Below are 20,522 nucleotides of genomic sequence, written 5' to 3'. Positions count from 1 at the left end.
GCCTTGAACATATGTGCTTTTGGGTGATATTTCATACCCAAACTATGTTGGAGTTGAACCAAACAACCCAGACTCAAATTCTTCAGCATGCCCTGGGGAAGGGGTGGTGGCCAAAGTGGCCCAATCTAGGCCAAGTAGGGATTTTCTAGAATCAGCTGCTTTCTCCGGATTGCTGTTTCTAGGCCACCTACCCCTGACTGCATGTGTGTGGTGGCATCCCTGAGTTTGATCCAGTCCAGGACATGGGCTGCTGGAATATGTAAAGGAGCTGGACACTGCTCCAACCTCACTGGCTCCAATCTCACTGCTGGCCTGGTGCATCTTGGGCAAATTAGCAGGTCTGTCTGGATATCTGGGTCTTCACCTGGAACATGCAGAGGCTCAACTCCCACCTTGAAAGTTTGCACATTCAAGGCAGCATCAAGAGTCCACTGGCTGGCCCTGGCCTGTTGTGGCCTAGACAGGAGAGGAAGGCAGCCCTAGCTATCAGGGCCATCTCCCACTCTAAGAGCCCTTGCACAAAGCCAGGTCCCTGTCCAGGTACTGTCCCATCCTCTTTTTTTTTTTTTCATTTTGGGTACTGGGGATCGAACTCGGGACCTTGCGCTTGCGAAGCAGGCGCCGGAACCACTGAGCTAAATCCCTGGCCCATTGTCCCATCCTCTTTCACACCAAAACCCTTTTCCACTTTACCACCCTTTCTCTCACTTTTCCTTCTAAATTGTTTTACTTTCAAAAGTGTGGTAATGTTAGTCACATGTGGTGACACAAATTATAATTCTAGCACTTGGGGAAGTGAGGTAGGAGGATCGCAAATTCAAGCCCAATTTAGGGAGACTGTCTCAAAATAAAAAATTGGCTGGATGTGGTACTGCACACCTGTAATCCCAGCACTCAGGAGGCCGAGGCAGGAAGATCGCCACAAGTTTGAGGCCAGCCTGGGCTACATAGTGAGTTCAAGACCAACCTGAACTACATAGCAAGACCCTGTCTCAAAAAAATAAATAAAATAAAATATGAGTTCAACGCCTGGCACCAGAAAAACAAAAAATAAGTAAAGCAGTCTTGCTCTGACAAACCAGTAATATAGAAATATATAAAAGAAAGTCAATGATCTCCCACCCCACCTGAGGGATCAGAGGTGACAGGAACAGAGCTCAACCCACTCATCTGTGCTGCCGTCAACAAACACAGGAACACTGGAATTTTTTTCCTCATCTTTCCTTTTTAAAAACACCAATGTGACCCAGGGATGTAGCTCAGCAGCACAGCGCCTACCTGGCAAGCCCAAGGTCCTGAGTTCGATCCCGGTACCAAAAAAGAAAAAGAAAAAAAAACGTATTGAAGCACCAACATGAGATTCTCCCCACACATGTGTTATCCTGGTTAATTTGTTAGTTTATTTTATTTTATTGGTTTTTTGAAACAGGGTCTCACTATGTAGTTCAGAATTTTCATTCTCCTCTTTGTAAATGGCTTGTCTACAGCCAAGATGGGATATTACCAGTGATTGGTCCCGAGCCAGACACCTGTGCTCCTGTTATTATATCTGTAGTGGAGGCTGGAAGACTGAAAACTACCTTCCCGAGAGCTCCTTAGCAGCTGGGTTCCAGTAAGGCCTGTGGGTGGGTGGTGCTTGTGGGAGAATTAAGGCTGGGACATGGGGTCTTGGGCATCAGCCACTGGCTTCTGGCAGCAGCAGTACTGGAGGGCTCAGACTCCTGGGCTCTGGGGCATCAACTGGAACCCAGCCTGGTGGGCCGTGGGCCATCCTGCCTCCCCCTACTCCTCCAGACCTTCCCCTGGTTCCCTCATGCAGGTCCCTCTTTTTGAAGTACTGAGGTAATGTCAGCTCTCCTGGTTGGACACACACTGGCATGTAACCTTTACCCAGAAAAAAAAAAGGTTTTTCCAGCACCAGGAATCAAACTCAGGACCTTGCACTTGCCAGGCAGAAGCAGCTCCACTGAGCTACATCCCTGGCCCTGTACCCAAAATTTTTAAGTTTCCCCTGACTATTGTTTTTCATGTTTGTGGAGTTTGTTGTTTTGTTTTGTTTTGTTTTGTTTTGTTTGTAGTGCTGGGGACTGAGTCCTGGGCCTTCCCACTGAGCTGCACCCCCAGCCCTCTTTTGAGACAGGGTCTCCCTGAGTTGCTAAATTGACCATGCTGGGCTCGAACTTGCAATCCTCCTGCCTCAAACATCCCAGAGTACTGGGATTACAGGTGTGCCCCATCATACTCAGTCTATGTTGCAATTTCCCCCCTCTTTTTTTTTTTTTTTGGTACCGGAGATCGAACTCGGGTCCTTGCGCTTGCGCAGCAGGTGGCGAAACCACTGAGCTAAATCCCCGGCCCTCCCCCTTCTTTTGTCTTTTGATTTTTTTTCTCATGCTAAGTAGAAATATTAATTTTTTCCCTAGGGACACATTCCACATTTTACTTACATTTTAAGCCTAATCTTAAAAATCACATATCCATTCACTTATTTCCTTTGTTGAGTCCACCTAAATTTAAATGCATGGTAGGGCCAGGGATTTAGCTCAGTGGTGCCACCGCCTGCCTCAAAAGCACAAGGTCCTAGGGGCCGGGGATTTAGCTCAGTGGTTTTGCCACCTGCTGCGCAAGCGCAAGGACCAGAGTTCGATCCCCGGTACCAAAAAAAAAAAAAAAAAAAAAAAAAAGCACAAGGTCCTGAATTCGATCCCTGGTACCAAAAAAAAAAAAAGTTCAATTTAAATGCATAGTTCACTAGACAAAGACTGTAAACAAATATTTATGTGTCTATTACATATAACGCGCAGGAACAGCTTTTGGCAGAAATTTACCAAGCCCCCTAACATTTTTTAATTATAAATACAGGTATCAAAATAATCCTGAGGGCCAGGGATTTAGCTTGGTGGTGCCGCACCCGCCTTGCAAGCACAAGGTCCTGAGTTTGAGCCTCGGTACTGTAAAAATTAATAATAATAATAATAATAATAATAATAATCCCAAATATATTTTGATGTTACCAGTAGTCAGCACCCATACCATTTCAAAAATGAACACAATTTGTGATAATATTCATTTTACCTGCCACTTTGAACAATTTCAAACCACAGCTCTTTTACCAAGCAAGATAGATAAAGCATGTGGTACAGTGGTACCTTGGTTCACAAACTTAATTTTTTTGGGGGGGGGGTACCGGGGAATTGAACTCGGGACCTTGTGCTTGCAAGGCAGGCACTGGAACCACTGAGCTAAATCCCCGGCCACACAAACTTAATTTGTTCTACAATTTTGGAAAGGATGAGCACAGTTGTGTTTGTGTGGGAAAGACGGCTGTGGTCACGTTTGTCACCAGATGCAGAATTTGCAAACAAAAACAAAATTTTGCCAAATGCTTCAGTTTGCTAACCAAATTGTTTTGCAATTTTTCGGCCTGGGGATGTAGCAATTTTTTGAGGGCTGGGGATGTAGCTCAGCAGCGCCCTGACTGCCTGGCAAGCACAAGGTCCTGAGTTCAGGTTCCTGGTACCAAAAAATAAGCAAGCGTTCGTAAATCAAAGTAACACTGTATTTCTTTTTTGTTTTGTTTTGTTTTTTGTTTCAATTTTTGTTAGTGCATGTTTGCAGTACATAATAATTACATTCATTGTAGGGAACTGGTACATGTACATAACACATCTCAATTCTCTTTTTTTCCCCTTTCCCTTCACTCCCCATGATAAAGCATACCACTTCTGATTTCCCTGAGATTTTACCTTTCAGAAACACACACGTTTCCACTGCCATCTGATACTTCATGCCTTGCTTTAATCTTATAAACCTGAATTTTATCTGGAAGACTCTAGGTTCATATTTAAATGACAGTGCGTTAACAAGAGAAAGAAGACAGTCCAGAAAAGAACTCTCAGTACCCCAGGGAAGAAAACAGTTACAAGTATGTTTTTGTTATTAGTATGAATCTTGCCAATTAAAACTAATTAAAAAAAAAGAGAAAGAATTGTGCTGCATTTTCCTCCTGTTACCTGAAAACATGAAGGATGTACATATATTAAATACATACTCTTACAAATGTCCAGCTGCATACATTTTACATGCATGCATTTTACATAGTGTGTGGGTATTTTGGGGTGAGATTTTTTTTTTTTTTTTTGGTGCCGGGGATTGAACTCAGGACCTTGCCCTTGCGAAGCAGGTGGCAGAACCACTAACCTAAAGCCCCAGCACTGCATTGTGATATTTAATTAAGACATTAATATGAGTAAAAGGTTGTTGATTGAAGACAAGGTTCTTGTTTGTTTGTTTGTTTTTTGTTTTTTGTTTTTGTTTGTTTTGAGACAGGGTCTCACTATGTAGTTCAGACTGGTTAAACTCAACATGTAGCCTAGGCTGGTCTCAAACTCATGGTGATCCTCCTGCCTCAGCCTCCTGAGTACTGGGATTACAGGTTTTAGGCCACCACACCCAGTTTAAAACAAGTTTAAGATCCACTAAAGTTAATTGTTTTATGTTTGTCCTTCTAGTAGTTGTGGGAGCTTTTTACTTTCTTTGGACATCATTAATATCTTAGCTCTTGAAGTACCACTTTAATGGTACATAAATTTTGCCATTTTGCTAACACTGACCTCCTCATGCATCTACCATTCCCTTGGAATTATTTATTCCATTCATATTAATTTTTGTTACAAATCTGACTGATGGAGGAGCTTCTGGATATTGGGACCCACATTCTACTTTTGAGCTATACATCCTGTTTTCATAATTTTTCTGTGCAGACTGCCATCATCTTTTGCCATCCAGTGCAGCCACTCACATGCCTGGACATCACGCTTTACTTTCAGCATTGTGCCACTTGGTGCCAGAAATATTAAACTTTTATGTGGTAAAATTTTCAAGTTTTTTCCTTTATGGTACCTGGATTTTCTGTTTTGATATGCAATATTCCTTCAACCCTGAGGTTATAAAAATTATCTCCTATTTTTTCTAACATTTTTAATAGTTTGCATAGAAACCTTTAAGACACCTTCAGGGAAAGCTGGCATTTTTATAGAATTACATATTTTCAAGATACATGGTCCATTAAACCATTCAAGTCTGGTTTTAAGTTGTTCAATAAAATTGTATCCACCTCATAGATCATGTATATGTCTTATTCAGTGGCTTCCTTGTCACATTTGTGAATGAAAATGCCTCAATTTCCATTTCAAGTTTTGTTTGTTTGCTTCAAGGCAGTTGAACTTTACATAGGGTCAATTAACTCAGCCTGCTATAGCAAGTGCCACACACTGGATGACTTAAACAAACTCATTTCTTCAAAGTTCTAACTGGACACATTTGTGTCTTTCTACAATGAACAACACTAAATTCACAAGCCATATCAATCTCATGGGCTTTAACTCACTGAGTACTCCAGATTTCACTTGGTGTCAGGACCATGGCAGTCACAAATTCTTTTATTGATCCAATCTTAAATTACTAATACAGTATCTACAACACTCAAGCACTCCACTACTGAGCTACATCCTTGCATCTCTCTTTTTTTTTTTGAGACAGAGTCTCATTATTTAGTTCAATCTGGCCTCAAACTCATGATGATCCTCCTTCCTCAGCCTCCCGAGTGCTGGGAACACAGGCATGTGCCACCATCCCCAGCTTCCTCTTTATTTTTTGAGACAAGGTCTCAATAAAACTGCCAGGCTAAACCATCCTCACTGGAGGAAAGATAGCCTCTTTAATAAATGATGTTGGAAAACCTGGATTTCAACTTGCCAAAGATTAAAACTAGACCCCCATCTTTCACCATGCTCAAAACTAAAAACTTCCCCAGCTAGCCTTGAATTTGAGATCCTCCTGCCTCAGTCTCTCCCAGTGTTGGGATTAAAGGCATGTGCCACCACACCCAACTATTTTGGCCTTTTTTTTTTTTGGTACTGGGAATTGAACTCAGGACCTTGTACAACCAGGCAGGTGCAGCACCACTGAGCTATATCCCCAGCCCTTGGCCTTTTTTTTTTTTTTGGTACCAGGGATCAAACTCGGGTCCTTGCGCTTGCGGCAGCAGGCAGTGACTGAGATAAATCTCCGGCCCAGCCCTTGGCCTTTTAAATTGTCAATTTCTAGATATCTACTCTAAAAAACAAGCTAAATCAGGCATGGTGGCTCACACTTGTAATCCCAGCACTTGGGAGGCTAAAGCAGTAAGATTGCCAAGGCCAGCCCAGGAGCCTGCTACATAGTGAGTTCAAGGCCAGCCTGAACTATGGTGGAATCCTGTTTAAATAAATAAATAAATAAATAAATAAATAACCTGGTTGCTGGGAATAGTGGCTCACACCCATAATACCAGCACTTGGGAGGCTGAGTCAGGAGGATTGCTGAGGCCAGACTGGGCTACATATTGAGTTCAAGGCCAGCCTGAACTATACTATATAGTGAGACCCTGTCTCAAAAGCAAAACAAAATATAAAAACAAGAACAACAAAAAATCTGGCAACCTTAATGTTATGAGGATAATACACACATATAGTTTGATGAGCCAAGTAGTTCTTTTTTTTTTTTTTTTGGTGCTGGGGATTGAACTCAGGTCCTTGCCCTTGTGCAGCAGGCAGCGAAACCACTGAGCTAAATCCCCAGCCCAAAGCCAAGTAGTTCTGCAAGACCTGCTTAGCAAACAGCACCTGCCCCCCTTATTGGCCTTCTAATTCTTTGAGCTGATTATCTAGTATTTAATTCTACAACTCTACTCACCCTGCTTCTCTTCCTGCTTCTAGAATGTTTCATTTTACTTTGTTTTGTTTGGGGGATTAAACTCAGGACCTGAAGCTCTCATATGATAGGCAAATGCTCTACCACTAAGCCAAATCCCAGCCCTGGAACATTTTTTCTAATTTAGACATTACCTATGGATACACACTGGGAGGCTGAGGCAGAAGGATTAACACAAGTTCAAGACCAGCCTGGACTACACAGAGAGCTCAAGGCCAGCCTGTACTACACAGGGAGAACCTGTCTCAAGAAACAAAACAACAAAAAATAAAAAAACAAAATTACAGTATACAGCTGACTCAAGTAATAATCAATTATTACTCTTTTTTCTAGTGCTGAGGATCAAACCTGGGGTTTTGTGTATGCTGGGCAAGAGCCATACCCCTAAGCTCCATCCAAGCCATAATGGTTACTTTCTATTTCTTTCACAGCATTTCATTTTCCCTGGAGCTCACAGTTGTCTTACTCTGTCATCATTGCACTATTTGGTGTGTACTTTTCATCAGTTCAACACCAAGCTCTGCTGACTGAGGATATCTGAGTGCATTCAGGCACAGCAAGTAGCCTATCACTTTGCTTTCCTGGGCTTTTCTGAACTGCAGCCCACCAGCCTGGATGCCCCCCAACTCCTGGGGACCCTGTTGCGTAGGGTCCCTAGCTGTCTCTAAGTCTTCCTCTCCTGTGGTTTCACCCAGTCAGTGTGCTGGCCGGCTCACATGGCTATCTCTTCCCATGTTGAAAGTGATGACCCCAAATTCCGAGAAACAGGGCTCCAGCCCACTGAGGACTGGCTGCCAAACGTCCGAGTGTATCACTGATTTAATCCCTCTCTTCTTTGCTCTTCATCTGTGCCTTTCTGAAAGGGGGGGGGGGGAATGTTGAGGCCATATCCCATACCTGAAAATGACCTTATTCTAAGCTCCAATCTGATGTTTACCTGAGTCTAGAATTTTCAGTCTCCCAGTGGCCCCTGCCTGCTGAACCAAGAAGCCCTGCAGAACTGCTGAAAGTGAGAGGAGTATTTAAGCACTGGACACTATTTTGGTCACACGCGCTTGCTGGAGTACACTAATCATGCCTTCTGTATACACAGGACAGTCTGAAACACTAAGGAGGTTTGGGTCCCTGTTTGCTGGTACAGGACAATGGCAGGTATGCCAGATAATTTGTGCTGCTGTCCCTACACTTGTACACTCACTGAATTTATGAGCTGTTGGCCAGGTTCAAAGCCCACAGGAAAGATGGACAAGATGGAAAGACTTCGGCCATGAAGCTATCCGTGGCAGAGGGAAGTGAGAACAGGTGGGGATCCGTCCAGGCAGAAGGCTGAAGCACCTGCAGGGGAGCAGATGCCTGAGGGCCCAAAAAGCCCACTAAGAAAGGACAAGTCCTGATCGGATTTGGAGTGGCTGGCAGGGGTGTGATGAGAGGAATGCCGCTAGGGGGCCACTGCAGCTGGCTGGGGCAGGCCAAGGAGCTTAGCTCACAGGATTTAGATCTGAGGATGACAGGGCCGGGGGGGGGGGGGGGGGGCGTTGCAGATTAAACCCTCAGCTCAGCAAAGGCCAGCAGTGCCAGGGTGGGACAACTGGCCTGGAACTCAGCAAAGAGGACTGGGGTCACTGCCTGCAAAGGGTGTGTTCGCAGATAAGCGGACCCACATGAAACCTGAGTGGCCAGAGTCGCCAGAACCTAGAGGCTGATGAAAGCTCAAGAAGACACGGTGCAGGGCGGGCCACACACGTAGCGCGGGTTCTGGACAAAATCCAATTCCACGAGTGGATGCTAGAGGCAAGCCTGTTCTGAAAGTGAGTTCTGAAAACAGGTCAATCCAGGAATCAGGCTCTGGAAACAAGTGCTATAAATAGGTTCTGGAAGCTGGCAGCCCGAGGCCACGCCCCCGAGCACAGCCCCACTCTGCAGAGCAGGGAAGAAAGCAAGCATTGTTTCAGAATTCCCACGGCACTAGTCTCTAACCATTTAAAAACTCCATTCTAAACATTTTTGGTGCGGTCCTCTGGGAAGATCCCGCTGCCAGGGTTACTGAATAAAGCCCCTGAGTCGGTTCAGGGCTGTGGCCACGCCCACGTAGCCGTCCGGCTCCCTGCGAGGTGTTCTCTTAACTTTCCTGCAAGCCTAGCTGCAGCCGGTGCACATGCGCACTGCGCTCGGCGCCCGGGACCGCGGTTGCCAGGGGTTACTGGATCCAACACCACTGGTAGGGCGGGGCTACTTCCCGGAGCCCCCTTCTTTGAGGTCTGATTGGTAAATATTGATGTCCGTCAGGGCAGTTACCGCCGCCGATTGGATAGTGGCCAATTTCTCAGCGGAGACCCACCGCCCAACCGCGCCAGGCCGCCCCTCTCGCTAGAAACTAAGAATCTGCGACCGGTGGCGACCGCTAAGGAGCTGTGGTTACGGTCGCGGGCTGCCCTCCCGGGCGTCCGGAAGACTTCATTCACTCGCGGGGCTGGCTTTCAGCAGGGCGACGATGATCCTGGAGGAGAGGCCAGACGGCCAGGGTGAAGGCGAGGACAGCGCGCGGCTGCAGGCGGCCGACAGCGGTCTCAAGGTGGGTCGCCGAGGAGGGCTGCAGGCCCCCGGCCTTCTGCCCTGTGCTCGGAGGCGCGTCCCGGCGTGCGCCCTTCCAGACCACTCCCTCCGGTGCCCTACTCCACCCTGCATGGCAGTACTGGGGAAACTGAGGCCCCAAGGGGACTCGAGAGCCTGTGTCCCTTCTCTGGGCTTCTTCCCGCCCCTTTTAGAGGTCCCAATTGGGGAGGGAAGGAAACTCCCAGGAGTCTGTGGGAGCCGAGTCTGGGCTGTCACTTCCCTGAACCCCGGCACCAGCTGTGGGTTCTGGTCGGTGACAGCTTCGCATAAGCTCAGGTTTGTTTCTGGCAACCAGAGAGCTTCCTTTCTAGCTTTGCCCTGTGCACGTGCTCTAGAACTGGGTTCCCACTTGATGTAGCTTGTAGCAGCAGGTAGCTGAAGCCTCTTAGATATCATCTCTGGGCAGTTTGTCTTCGTGCCACTTTCCTCACCCTCTCCCCCCTCTGAAGTCCCTAACCGTGGGCTTAATGTAACCTAGCTTCCAGGAGCACTGGGGAAGCGACAGTGGAGTTTGGAAATACGTTCGGTTCAGTCTGTGCCTGAGAAGGCCTCTTCTGCAGCCCAAGCTTGGGTGTTGGGGGTCAATGAGAGGTGCCCCAGTGTTGGTGCCACTCCTACAAGGGCTGCTGAGCAGAATGACTCCTGTTATTTGTCCCAAGCATCTGCCATGGTACTTTGCCGTCCTTCCTCCTAGGTGTCAGACTACACATAGTACCTCACTGATTCCGTTCAGCTTTTGTGTGCCTGAAGCTCAGGTCTCCTGGGGAGAACAGCGAGGCATCAGCCAGGACCTGGGCTGGCCACGTGATGCAGGCCAGACCCTCAAAGGCCCTCTCCCTGCCCACCTCCCAGCATGCCAGATGCCATGGCAGTTAACAGGTGCTGGAGAGAGGAAGTGGCCTGTCCATTCCTTGCCCTCTGTGAACCCTCCTTCACAGGGTGGCTATGCCTGAAAGTGGCCTTTGGAATGAATACATGTTGCCTTGGGTAGAAAGAATGCTTGGGAGGTTGTACAAACAAGATGTGCCAGAACTCTCAGAGGGCCCACTTTTCATGCTGTGGGCTGTGACCAGGCTCTTTCTTTGCCCTCCCTTGGCTGCATCTCCTATGGTCATTCTGGCGTGCTGCGTCTGTTTGCACACACTTTCCTGGTATGACCCAGAAGCAGTTAGGGTGCTAGGGGTACCTATGGGAGGCTGCCTTGGGCCCCAGCCCTACTCAGGCTAGTCTTAAGACATACCACACAGCCTGGCAGGCCGTACACCTGGAAAGTCTTGTAGAAGCAAGACCATACCTCCCAGTAGGCCTTTAAACCAGCCATTCTGCTCCGAGTTGAATGGGATAAGACTAGTTAGCTGTTTATGTAAAGGCCATCCCTGGGTCTGTAGCCCCTGTGCACTGATCTGTGCAACTAGGGTACACCGCAGCAGGAGGGAGAGCTGGCCTTCGGTGAGTGCCTCTCTGGTGCTGGGCCTAGTGAAATTGGTGTGTGTTAGTGCTCATCCTACACCCAGCAAGCCATGTGATTTCCCCGCTGGCCCTGGTTGAGGAAGTGGCCCAAAGTTGCTCACCAGGGACATGAAGAGGCCTGGTCATAACCTCAAGTTAGTTGTCCTCACTGATGCCCTCCCCCAAGGACTGCAGTGTCTCAGAAGCCCCAGCCTTGGGCGCCGGCCTCTTGGGAGGACCCCCAGCCAGCCCGGGTTATGGGGAAGTGTAACCTTGGCTGAGACCCACCTTTTCCTGAAGAGGTCAAGAGGCTGAGGGGTCAGGGAAGGCCAGTGGGTGAAGCTAAGGACAGAGCAGCAGGGAGGGAGGCGCTGTGCCTCTCATCTGCTCTCCAGTACATCGGACAGTCAGCTCAAGGGTCCCCTGCCTGGAGAGACAACAGCATGCTCTCAGTCCGTGAGGGCAAATCTTTTAGAGCTTCCAGGGATAGCCTCCTGCAGTACACGTGCCATAGGTTCACCACCACTGCTCTGGGTGCTTGTTACAAACCCACATTCCTGGGCCTGGCCCCAGTAGGTTGGGCACTTGGAGTGGGGCAGTGCTCAGGTGTCTCAAGTGAGCATAAAAGGAGGCAAGTCCTGAGGACACCTGCCCTAACTTGTGGCTAGTGTGCATGCCACTCTGTAGTCCAACTCTCATGTACGTGGCCTGTAGCCTCTGTATTCTGGGAGACTCTCTGTAACAATGCCTGTTAGACCCTATTCCCTAAACACTGCTTAGGGGACAGAGGTGGCTGACGAGGTAGGTGCTGGGCTTCTACCCTTGTGGGGCCTCCAGGTCCTCTGTGTTCCAGTAAAATCACAGAGGGTAAGAGCCAGGGCTACCTGAGACAGGTGGGCATTGGCAAGCAGGGTGCCCAAGGCCTGGCACTGGGAAGCGGAAGCTTGTCTCTCAGGGTGGGGTCCTCTCCCAGGAAGCCTCCCCGGCTGGGGGGAATTTGGAAAGCATAGGGATGCCCTGCTCTGTTTTGCTGTTCCCAAGCCTGTTCTAGGATAACTGATAACTGTCCGCTCCCTTTCGCTAGTCCCAGGAACAGTTCTGGCCACTGCCGACACCAGGCCCCTGGGTCCTTAGGTGGGGATGGGAGGTGTTTGTTTTTCTTTTCCCTATCCCTTTCCACCCTGGCTAATGGCCCAAGTCCCGCCCCTGGGTGGTACACCCTTGTTGGGATACTGGAAACCATAATAGGTTCACCCTTTTGCATAGGGCGAGACAATGGTCACAGTGCAGTTGATAGCACAAGGGAGGGACTAGGTAGCCTTTGTTTCCAGAGGGTAGGAGGTTGTCCCAGAAGTGGGTTGGTTCCCTATCACCCATGTCGCTTCCCAGTGGGCATGTCCCTCTGCCTGGTGTGGAAAACTGGGCTGGGCCACCAGCTTCTAGGGTCCACTCAGCCCCACAGGTCCAGCTCTGGCTTGCTTGTCCTCCACCCACTCCCCACATACATTAGGAGGCTTCAGGGTGCACTAAGGATAGGGAGGAAAGGAAGTGCCCAGGGCCTCATAGCAGCCTGGCTAGCTGCTTACCAGAGTCCTCAGAACCTGCAGTGGGACTTTTAGAAGGAAGGAGTGTTTAGCCACTGGCAGTGGATCCCCCTCCCTCCCCAGATCCTCAGTCCCATGGAGGGGAGAACGTGTGGCCTCCTCCTGTGCAGGCAGGCATGGAGTGTCATGGAAAAGCAGCATAGGCCCTGGAGGACAGCTGCTGGGGCAGCCAAGGAGGCAAGGCCAGGGTCTGCTCTGCCCCTCCTCCGTCAGTGGGCCCAGGTCCCTGGCAGGAGGCACTCCAGCCTACTGCTCATCTGCCCCTGTTTGTCCAGGGTGAGTCCCCTCTCCTTGGTTCTCAGGAACCACTTGAAGCCTCCTTGCCTTCCCGTCCCAGCCCTTGTGCCCCCTCCTATAGAAAGTCTTTACTGAGGCCAGGGATTTAGCTCAGTGGTTACACCACCTGCCTTGAAAGCTCAAGGACCGGAGTTCGATCCCCGGTACCAAAAAAGTCTTTACTGATTGATCTTGGAAAGCCAGCCCAGGGAAGGGGATCTGGGGCCCTAATTAAGGGTGCTGAAGGCCAGGAGCCTCCTCCAACTGAGGTACAAGGCCCTCCTTAGAGTGCAGGGAGGAGCTGGGACAAGCCAGGGCCCCCAAGCTAAGATTGCAAGCTGCACTGTACAAATTAAGCCCTCTGCCCACGCCATCAGGACAGTGTCCTTCAAGGCATTGCGTGAGGGCTGGTAACTGTGGGGACATTGACATAGGAACCATCTGAGAAGTCCTTCTTCACATCTCCTGTGCTAGCAAGTAACCCAGACCTGGTGAAGCTCTGAATAGTTCCAGGGGGAGGCTCAGTGACCTTGGGCTGCACTGCATCCCTGAACCCTCACTGCTTGGCATTGCTGGGATGGGTTGTGACTGGGCTCATAGCTGGGGATAGGGGTTCGGGAATAACTCAGATCACCTCCCTCACGTCATCCAGGAGGAACCTGGATTCCACCAGAGCTGGCAGAGGGACAGTGGATCTCAGCACCTTTCTCCACCTCACAGAGCTATGTGCCTACTGCCCAAGCCATGCGGCCCACAGCCTGTGGTCGCCCAGTGCCTGTGCTCCCTGGTGCCTATGGCCACTCTGCCCCACAAACCCTTGTGGGTAGAGCCCTGGAGCCAAGCCCACCCAGGGCTCCGTGCTATGGGAATCCAGCTCTTTGTTGATGGGCCTGCCCTGGACTTTAGTGATAGGGCTCCCTGCATGGACCGGCTGGGATCCCCAGAGAGTGAGACATGAGCCCAGTAGAGCTTAATTAGGGATGGCTTCTTGGCAGAGATTCACACCCTGCCTTGAAAGGTGGGCCATGGGAGAGTCTCAATTCAGTGGAAAAGCGCTTGCCAAGGATTCTCGAGGCCTGGGGACCTATCCCAGCACCATAAATAAAAATTCATAATCACCCATGTTTTAAAAGCCAGCTGCTGTGGTGTGCACCTGTAATACCAGCTTCTTGGGAGGCTGAGGCAGGAGGACCGCTTGAGCCCAGGAGTTTAAGATCAGTGTGGGCAAGGTGTACTGTGAGGGTCCTTGGTGAGAGGAGGATGGGCCATGCAGGGAAGGTACTTGATATGTGGGCCTTTTAGCTGGCTAGGATGGAGCTGAGTCTGACATCTGTGAAGTGTTGAGAGGAGAGCTCCTGTCCCAGCTAGGCACCCATATCCCTAGCCAGCCCCACCTCACAGACTCTAGCCCATTTCCCTTAGGGCACCCTGGTCAGGGCTCAGGGGTGAGTGTGTCCTCCTGTGGCCTCCCTGCACAGACTCAGCACAGCTGGTTGCAGAGCCGAAGAACCTGGATCCACCAGCAGATCAGCAAGGAGCTTCGGATGCGGACAGGTGCCGAGAACCTCTACAGGTGAGCACCTGCAGCCACCCTAGGGGTGGGCATGGCCGACGTGAGCGCCAGGGCCAAGTTGGTGAACCAGGAAAGCGTCTGCTGGTGGCTAATCCAGAAGGCCGCTTGAGGGAATGGGTGTGATGCAGCCTCCACCCAGGTGCCCGCAGCCATGCAGTATACTTACTCAGCAGAGACTTTGAGACCAACTGAGCCCTGATTAGGGTCCAAAACTGGAATCCCCTTTGGGAGGCTTGAGCAGTGCATGTGCGGCCAGCATGGGGGAAAGAGGCCACAGTGTGGCACGGGATCAGACATCCCAAAGCTTGGGAACTGGGAGTCTTCTGGCTCTTTCTCAGAGCACACTGACCATGGCAGCCTGTGCTGCGGGTAAGCCCAGGACTCGACACTCCTGAGCACCCTCTGCCTCCAGCTCACTGTTGTCAGGAACCCCCTGGTCCCTCTGAAAGACACAGAGAAGGGTCTGGCTGCCCTTATCCAGCAAAGTTGTGTGGGAGTTTCCCTGGAGGCCATGTCAGCCGATGTAGCCTATGCAGCCACTCTGCATGAGGCCATGGATTGTAGGGGGAGGACTCAGAGAAGCAGGAGGGCAACTGTGGGCCTGTAGCCCACCATACTCACTCACAGCATACATCCTCTGGGAGGTGGGCTCTGGAGGTCTGCAGGGCAGGAGGGCCTCAGTGCACCTGGGTCATGAGATCTGCTGTGGGCCAGGGCTTCTGACCGCCTCTGACCTCCCCCAGAGCAACCAGCAACAACCAAGTCCGAGAGACAGTCGCCCTGGAGCTGAGCTATGTCAACTCCAACCTACAGCTGCTGAAGGAGGAGCTGGAGGGGCTCAGCAGCATGGTGGACATGGAGCAGCCCAAGAGGTGCATATGCAAGTGGGGATGCACGCATGTGTGGGTTAAGGGAAGCATCCTGGGTCTGGGTTATGGGAGGGGCAGGGAGTGGACTCTAGGCCACTGGGGGAGCACATCCAGAGCTGATGCTTCTGATTCTAGTGAAGGTGTCACTGTCCCCATGATCCCCTTGGGCCTGAAGGAGACCAAGGAGCTGGACTGGGCCACACCCCTGAAGGTACACACTGGCCTGTGAGCATGGAGGGACACTACCCTGCCCTAGGCCCCAAGAGGCTTCCTGGTCCAGCCAACTCATTGAACAGATGAGGAAACTGAGACCCAGCAGGAGGAAGGGATGACCTCAGGCTTCCCAGAGACATGGCAGAAGTGGCCAAGAACTTGGTGTCCTGCCCTGGGCAAGCCTCCTTCCTTCTGCTGCACTTGGTTTCCACACCTTGGGCTGTGGATCCGATGGGTGGGCTTGGATTTGGGCCCTGCCCTAGGATGGGACATGGATACCCTGCTGGAAGCCCCAGGACGACTGCAGGGTCCTGGGTGTTCCTGCTGAGGAGCCTGCTGGCTCAGGGACACCTAGTTGGAGGCTGTGCTGTGAAAGCTGCCACCTCCCAAGTACAGTGGGGGTGCTCAGACCCCAGACAGGGCCATGTCGTGTCTGCCACTGCCTCACAGGGTCTCATGGAACAGGACCTGACCTTGTGCATCAGTGTCTGAGTCTCCACGTGACAGATGCCACCTGTCTTTTGGGATTGCCGTGGGATAAATAAAGGAATGCATGTAAAGATAGCACCAACATGAATCCTGGCCCCAGTTCTGTAGAGGCAGGGGGCCCAGAGCCAAGGAGCAGGCCTACCCCAACACCTGTCCCGATGCCACCAAACCTCTCCACACACCCAGGCCTTCAGCCCTTCCAGTCCTGCATGGGCAGCCAGCTTGCTCTGTGCCTGGACCTTTCCTCCCCAGGGCAAACTGCCAGGCACTGGGTACCCCAGAGGCCAGCGCAGTTCTTCTGCAGGAGCTGATCTCCGGTCACTTTGGAGAGGACGGAGCTGCCTACGAGGCAGAGATCATGGAGCTGGAGGGCCTACGGCAGGTGGGTGGGCTACTCCCAGCCCCACTCTGCCCTTGTTTCTGTAGCCCCCGACAGAGATGGGGAAACTGAGGCTTGGGATGATGAAGCTCAGGCTGGATGATTACCTGGCAGGAATCTCCGCAACTGGGGAGGACATCAGGGAGACTGCCGCACCAGTGTTCTTGAGGGAAGCGGGGAGGGGGAGTCCCAGGCGGTGTGTGAGTGGGAGGTCTGGGTGGTGGGGCCCAGCCACTCCTGCCCTACAGGCCATGCGGACCCCCAGCCGGGATGAGGCGGGCCTGCAGCTGCTCGAGGCCTACTATGACCAGCTGTGCTTCCTGGACATGCGCTTCTTCAGCCCTGCTCGAAGCCCTGGGCTGCTCTTCCAGTGGTAGGGGCTGGGGTGGGGGTGCCCTGGGGACAGGAAGCCAAGGTTCCAGAGAACTGCTCCCAGCCTGAGCTCCTCACAGGTATGACTCACTCACGGGGGTCCCAGCACAGCAACGGGCCCTGGCCTTTGAGAAAGGCAGTGTGCTGTTCAACATCGGCGCCCTCCACACACAGATCGGGGCATGCCAGGACCGCTCCCACCCAGAGGGTGCCCACCGTGCTGCCCAGGCCTTCCAAAGGGCTGCTGGTGAGGGCAACGCAGATCCGTAGTGGGTCCACCTCTCTTCCTTTCCTGGGGCAGGAGCTGGGGCGGGTGGGCTGCCCCCACATGAGGAGCTTGGCACATTCCCCTTCCTGGGAGTCCCTGGGGTGGCCCACCCTGGTGGGCGTAGGGAAGGCCTGCCACTATGAGCATCCACTTCATTTCACAGGGGCCTTCAGCCTCTTGAGGGAGAACTTCTCCCACGCCCCGAGCCCAGACATGAGCACTGCCTCTCTCTCCACATTGGAACAGCTCATGGCTGCACAGGCCCAGGAGTGCATTTTTGAGGGCCTCTCACTGCCAGCCCCTGCCACCCCCCACAACTGCCTGGCCCAGGAGGCTGCCCAGGTGAGGCCAGGGGACCCTGCCCAGAACCCTAAACAGCCTGGCTGCCCTGTAGTCACTTGTGGGCAGAGGGCTGGGGTTAGGGCCCAGAGGAGCAAGGGGTCCACAGGATGGGGCAGAGCTGGATCGGGGAGCCAGGTCATACTTGGATTAGGTCTGTTCTGTGTCAGTCCCCAAAGCCAGCAACTGTCCTGGTTCATGGGGTCCTGAGTCCCTGCCTTGGGGAGACAACACAAATCAGAGCAGAAACCTGGGTCTTTGGGTACTGGAGGTCAGGCTCAGCTTGGGGCTCAGGAACTTGGTTTGGGGTAGAGAGAGACTAGGCCCAGGGTGTGACAAAGCAAAAGCTCCTCCGGGAGGGCAGGAGGCCCCAATGTTCCTGCATGCCTGCTGGCAGGTGGCAGCTGAGTACAGGCTTGTGCACCGGGCCATGGCCCAGCCACCTGTCCAAGACTATGTGCCCCCATCCTGGACCACCCTGGTGCACGTCAAGGCCGAGCACTTCCGTGCACTAGCGCACTACCATGCTGCAGTGGCCCTCTTCGACGGCCCCCGTGAGTGTCCCCACCCCATGTGCCTGTGGTGCAGACTGAGGGCCTGTGCTCAGCACTCACAGCCTCTCTGACCTGCAGCTGCAGCTGAAGGCGAGCTCCCCCTCCCCACGCATGAGCAGGTCTTTCAGCCCCCGCACTTCCCTGAGTCACGAGGCCCCCCTCTGCCGCAGCAGCCAGAGGAGCGCAGGAAGCTTGGTGAGGCTTTGCAGGTGGAGGGTACTGGGAGCCCCCACTGTCACTTGGTACCTGGTATTTGGGCTGCCTGGGCTCTTACCTGGCCAAGCTCTCCTGGTCTAGGCAGCTCCCCAGCTGCCCCTGTGGCCCATACCCCACACTGGCTGCATCCCAGGGGTTGGGGACCGGAATTGGCTGCGTGTGATAGCACTGTGCCCTGTGTACAGCCAAGGCCCACCTGAAGCACGCCATACTGGGCCAGGAAGAGGCACTGCGGCTGCATGCTTTGTGTCGTGTCCTGCGCACAGTGGACCTGCTACAGGCCGTAGTGGCCCAGGCGCTGCAACATTCACTGGCCAAGTACTCAGAGCTTGAGCGTGAGGATGACTTCTTTGAGGCCACAGAAGCCCCTGACATCCAGCGTGAGCAGCCAGGGCCCAGCAGGGTGGGTGAGGCCTCAGGGTGAGGCCTCAGTCCTGGCCAAGAGAGGTGGGGCAAACCCCTGCAGTCATAGTTAAAGGTGCCAGTCCGGTACAGTGGTGCATGTCTGTGATCCCAGCAGTTTAGCAGGCTAAGGCAAGATCACAAGTTTGAGCCCAGCCTGAACAATTTAGCATGTCTGTGTCTGAAAAAATTTTAAAACAAGCATTGCGGTATAGCCCTAGATTCGATTTTCAGTACCAGAAAAAACAGTAACCAAGGCCATGTCCCACAAGCCTGAGGAGGGCCTGGGAGGGGCAGGAGCTCCAGCTGGCCTGTGCTCTCCTCCCCCACTTGGCTTCTTCTCTGCAGAGGCTCACAGACAAGGACAACCCCACTGGGAGGGACTGGGAGGCCCACAGACAGGGAGGGGCCCTGGGACAGCAAGGCAGGAGCTCAGAGGTCCCAGGAAGAGCCAGTGGGCATGGGGCCATACCCCCTCCCCTGGGGCAGAATTCAGGGGTATGGAGGCCCTTGAACCCTGGACTTAACCTCTGTTCCTCCTTTTCCTCCCACCCTGTCAGCTAAGACCCACCAGAAGCTCGAGGTCAGGCCATCCAGCCTGTCGCAGATGAAAGTGGCTGACATCTTCCACCGCCTGGTGAGCACCCTGCTTGCACCAGCCCTTGCTGCACAGCCAGGCTGTGTTCCTAGCACAGGAGTCCAGACAGGCCCCTGATGTTCTTGGGTGGTGGTCCTGCCCCTCCTACCCTGGTACCCACCTCACCAGTTCCTGTCTCGAGGCATCCAGCTGGAAGTGGGGTGCTCAAAGCCCTCAGACTGCAGCCCAGCTAGGCTCTCCCCCTCCTCTTCCAGGGGCCCCTGTCTGTATTCTCAACCAAGAACCGGTGGCAGCTGGTGGGACCCCTCCACTTGACCCGAGGAGAGGGCGGCTTCGGCTTCACCCTCCGGGGAGACTCACCTGTCCTCATTGCTGCTGTAGCTCCTGGGGGCCAGGCTGCGGTAAGGGCCCCCTGGCCTGAGGCCGAGCCCTGGGCTACAGTCTGGCGTGCTGTCCTGCCACCTCATTGGTCTGTGTTCCCTGCAGGCAGCTGGCCTGAAGGAGGGGGACTACATCGTGTCAGTGAATGGGCAGCCATGCAAGTGGTGGAAGCACGCAGAGGTTGTGGCGCAGCTGAGGGCCGCGGGCGAGGCGGGTGTGAGCCTGCAGGTGGTGTCCCTGCTGCCTAACCCTGAGCCACGGGGCACGGTGAGCCCCTTGGGGCCCCCAGCCTCCTTGCTGCACCCAAGCCCTGGCCCTTCACCTGGATACTCCAGAGGCCTCCAAGAGAGGAAGCGGCAGGTTGGGGGCCTTCACTAGGGGTAGCCCAGCCATAGCCACCCGTGCTGCTGCCACCACCTGGCAGCTACTGCCCTGTGTCCAAGGAAGCCCCTCTCCGCCTCACTGGGGCTCTGTCCCTGAATTTAAGGTTTCCAGAGATCAGTCACCCCTGGGCTTGGGTGACATGTGGCCACCAACAGAGCCCTGGACACAGCCACAGCAAGCCTGCGACCTCCAAGACAGCTTTGCCTCTCCCAGCTTCCCACTGTGGGGCAGGCCTTGGCACTGACCATGGCCATCTCTGTCCTGGCTGCAGGGGGACCGCCGGCCAGCTCTGCTGGGCCCAGGGGGACTTCTGAAGAGCCAGAGAGAGTATGGTGTCGAGATACCAGCCCCTGTGCATGCCAGCCCCCTGCCCCTCCTTGGCTGGAGCCGCAAGACCAACTGGTACAAGACAGGGGGGCGTCCCCAGCCCAGCACTGGTGGGGACTCTGGCACCTGTCCCTGAGACAGGCGGCCCCGTGCCCTCCAGGCATCCAGGGGGCTATGAAGGCCAGTGGCCAGGAGTGGCCTGTACATTCTGTCCCCCACCTTCAATGACCTTCAGGCTGTGCCTGTTCTGCTCAAGGCTGAGATGCACATTAAAGATTATGGTCAGACAAGGTGGGTCTGAGCCCAGGACTGGGGATGGTAGGCACTTCTCCCACACCCAGAAGTGTCCCAGTGCCCTCTAGGCACAGTGCTCACTCAGGCCACCTCTCCAGGAGATGCTGCCCCCTATAGCAGGCCCCTTAAGCCCCTCATGCTGCGCCCCACCCACACCTTACCTCAGGCC

General features: G+C 53.0%; 1 protein-coding gene across 6 annotated transcripts; it reads left to right on the top strand.

Moving 5' to 3' along the window:
- Positions 1–9,055: 9,055 nt before the first annotated feature.
- Positions 9,056–20,349, top strand: Rhpn1 (rhophilin Rho GTPase binding protein 1). Of its 6 annotated transcripts, XM_004837842.4 has the most exons (15): positions 9,074–9,325; positions 14,174–14,268; positions 15,012–15,140; positions 15,273–15,348; positions 16,144–16,221; positions 16,467–16,591; positions 16,671–16,837; positions 17,022–17,200; positions 17,595–17,751; positions 17,830–17,946; positions 18,153–18,347; positions 18,930–19,006; positions 19,222–19,368; positions 19,454–19,615; positions 20,004–20,349. In XM_004837842.4, the coding sequence occupies exons 1-15, from the start codon at positions 9,245–9,247 to the stop codon at positions 20,193–20,195; spliced, it is 1,977 nt and encodes a 658-aa protein (XP_004837899.1). In that variant the 5' UTR covers positions 9,074–9,244; the 3' UTR covers positions 20,196–20,349. The 6 variants fall into 6 exon arrangements, with proteins under 6 accessions (XP_012924940.1, XP_004837899.1, XP_004837900.1 ...); XM_013069486.3 differs by lacking the exon at positions 16,467–16,591 and having other exon boundaries at positions 9,056–9,325; positions 16,765–16,837; XM_004837843.4 differs by lacking the exon at positions 19,222–19,368.
- Positions 20,350–20,522: the final 173 nt, after the last annotated feature.

The sequence above is a fragment of the Heterocephalus glaber genome, unplaced genomic scaffold (genome assembly GCF_053883595.1).
Source record: "Heterocephalus glaber isolate CG9 unplaced genomic scaffold, H.glaber_assembly_v1.0 deba00000281, whole genome shotgun sequence".
In the NCBI taxonomy this organism is placed as follows: Eukaryota; Metazoa; Chordata; class Mammalia; order Rodentia; family Bathyergidae; genus Heterocephalus; species Heterocephalus glaber.
This window is presented reverse-complemented; position numbering and strand designations above follow the sequence as displayed.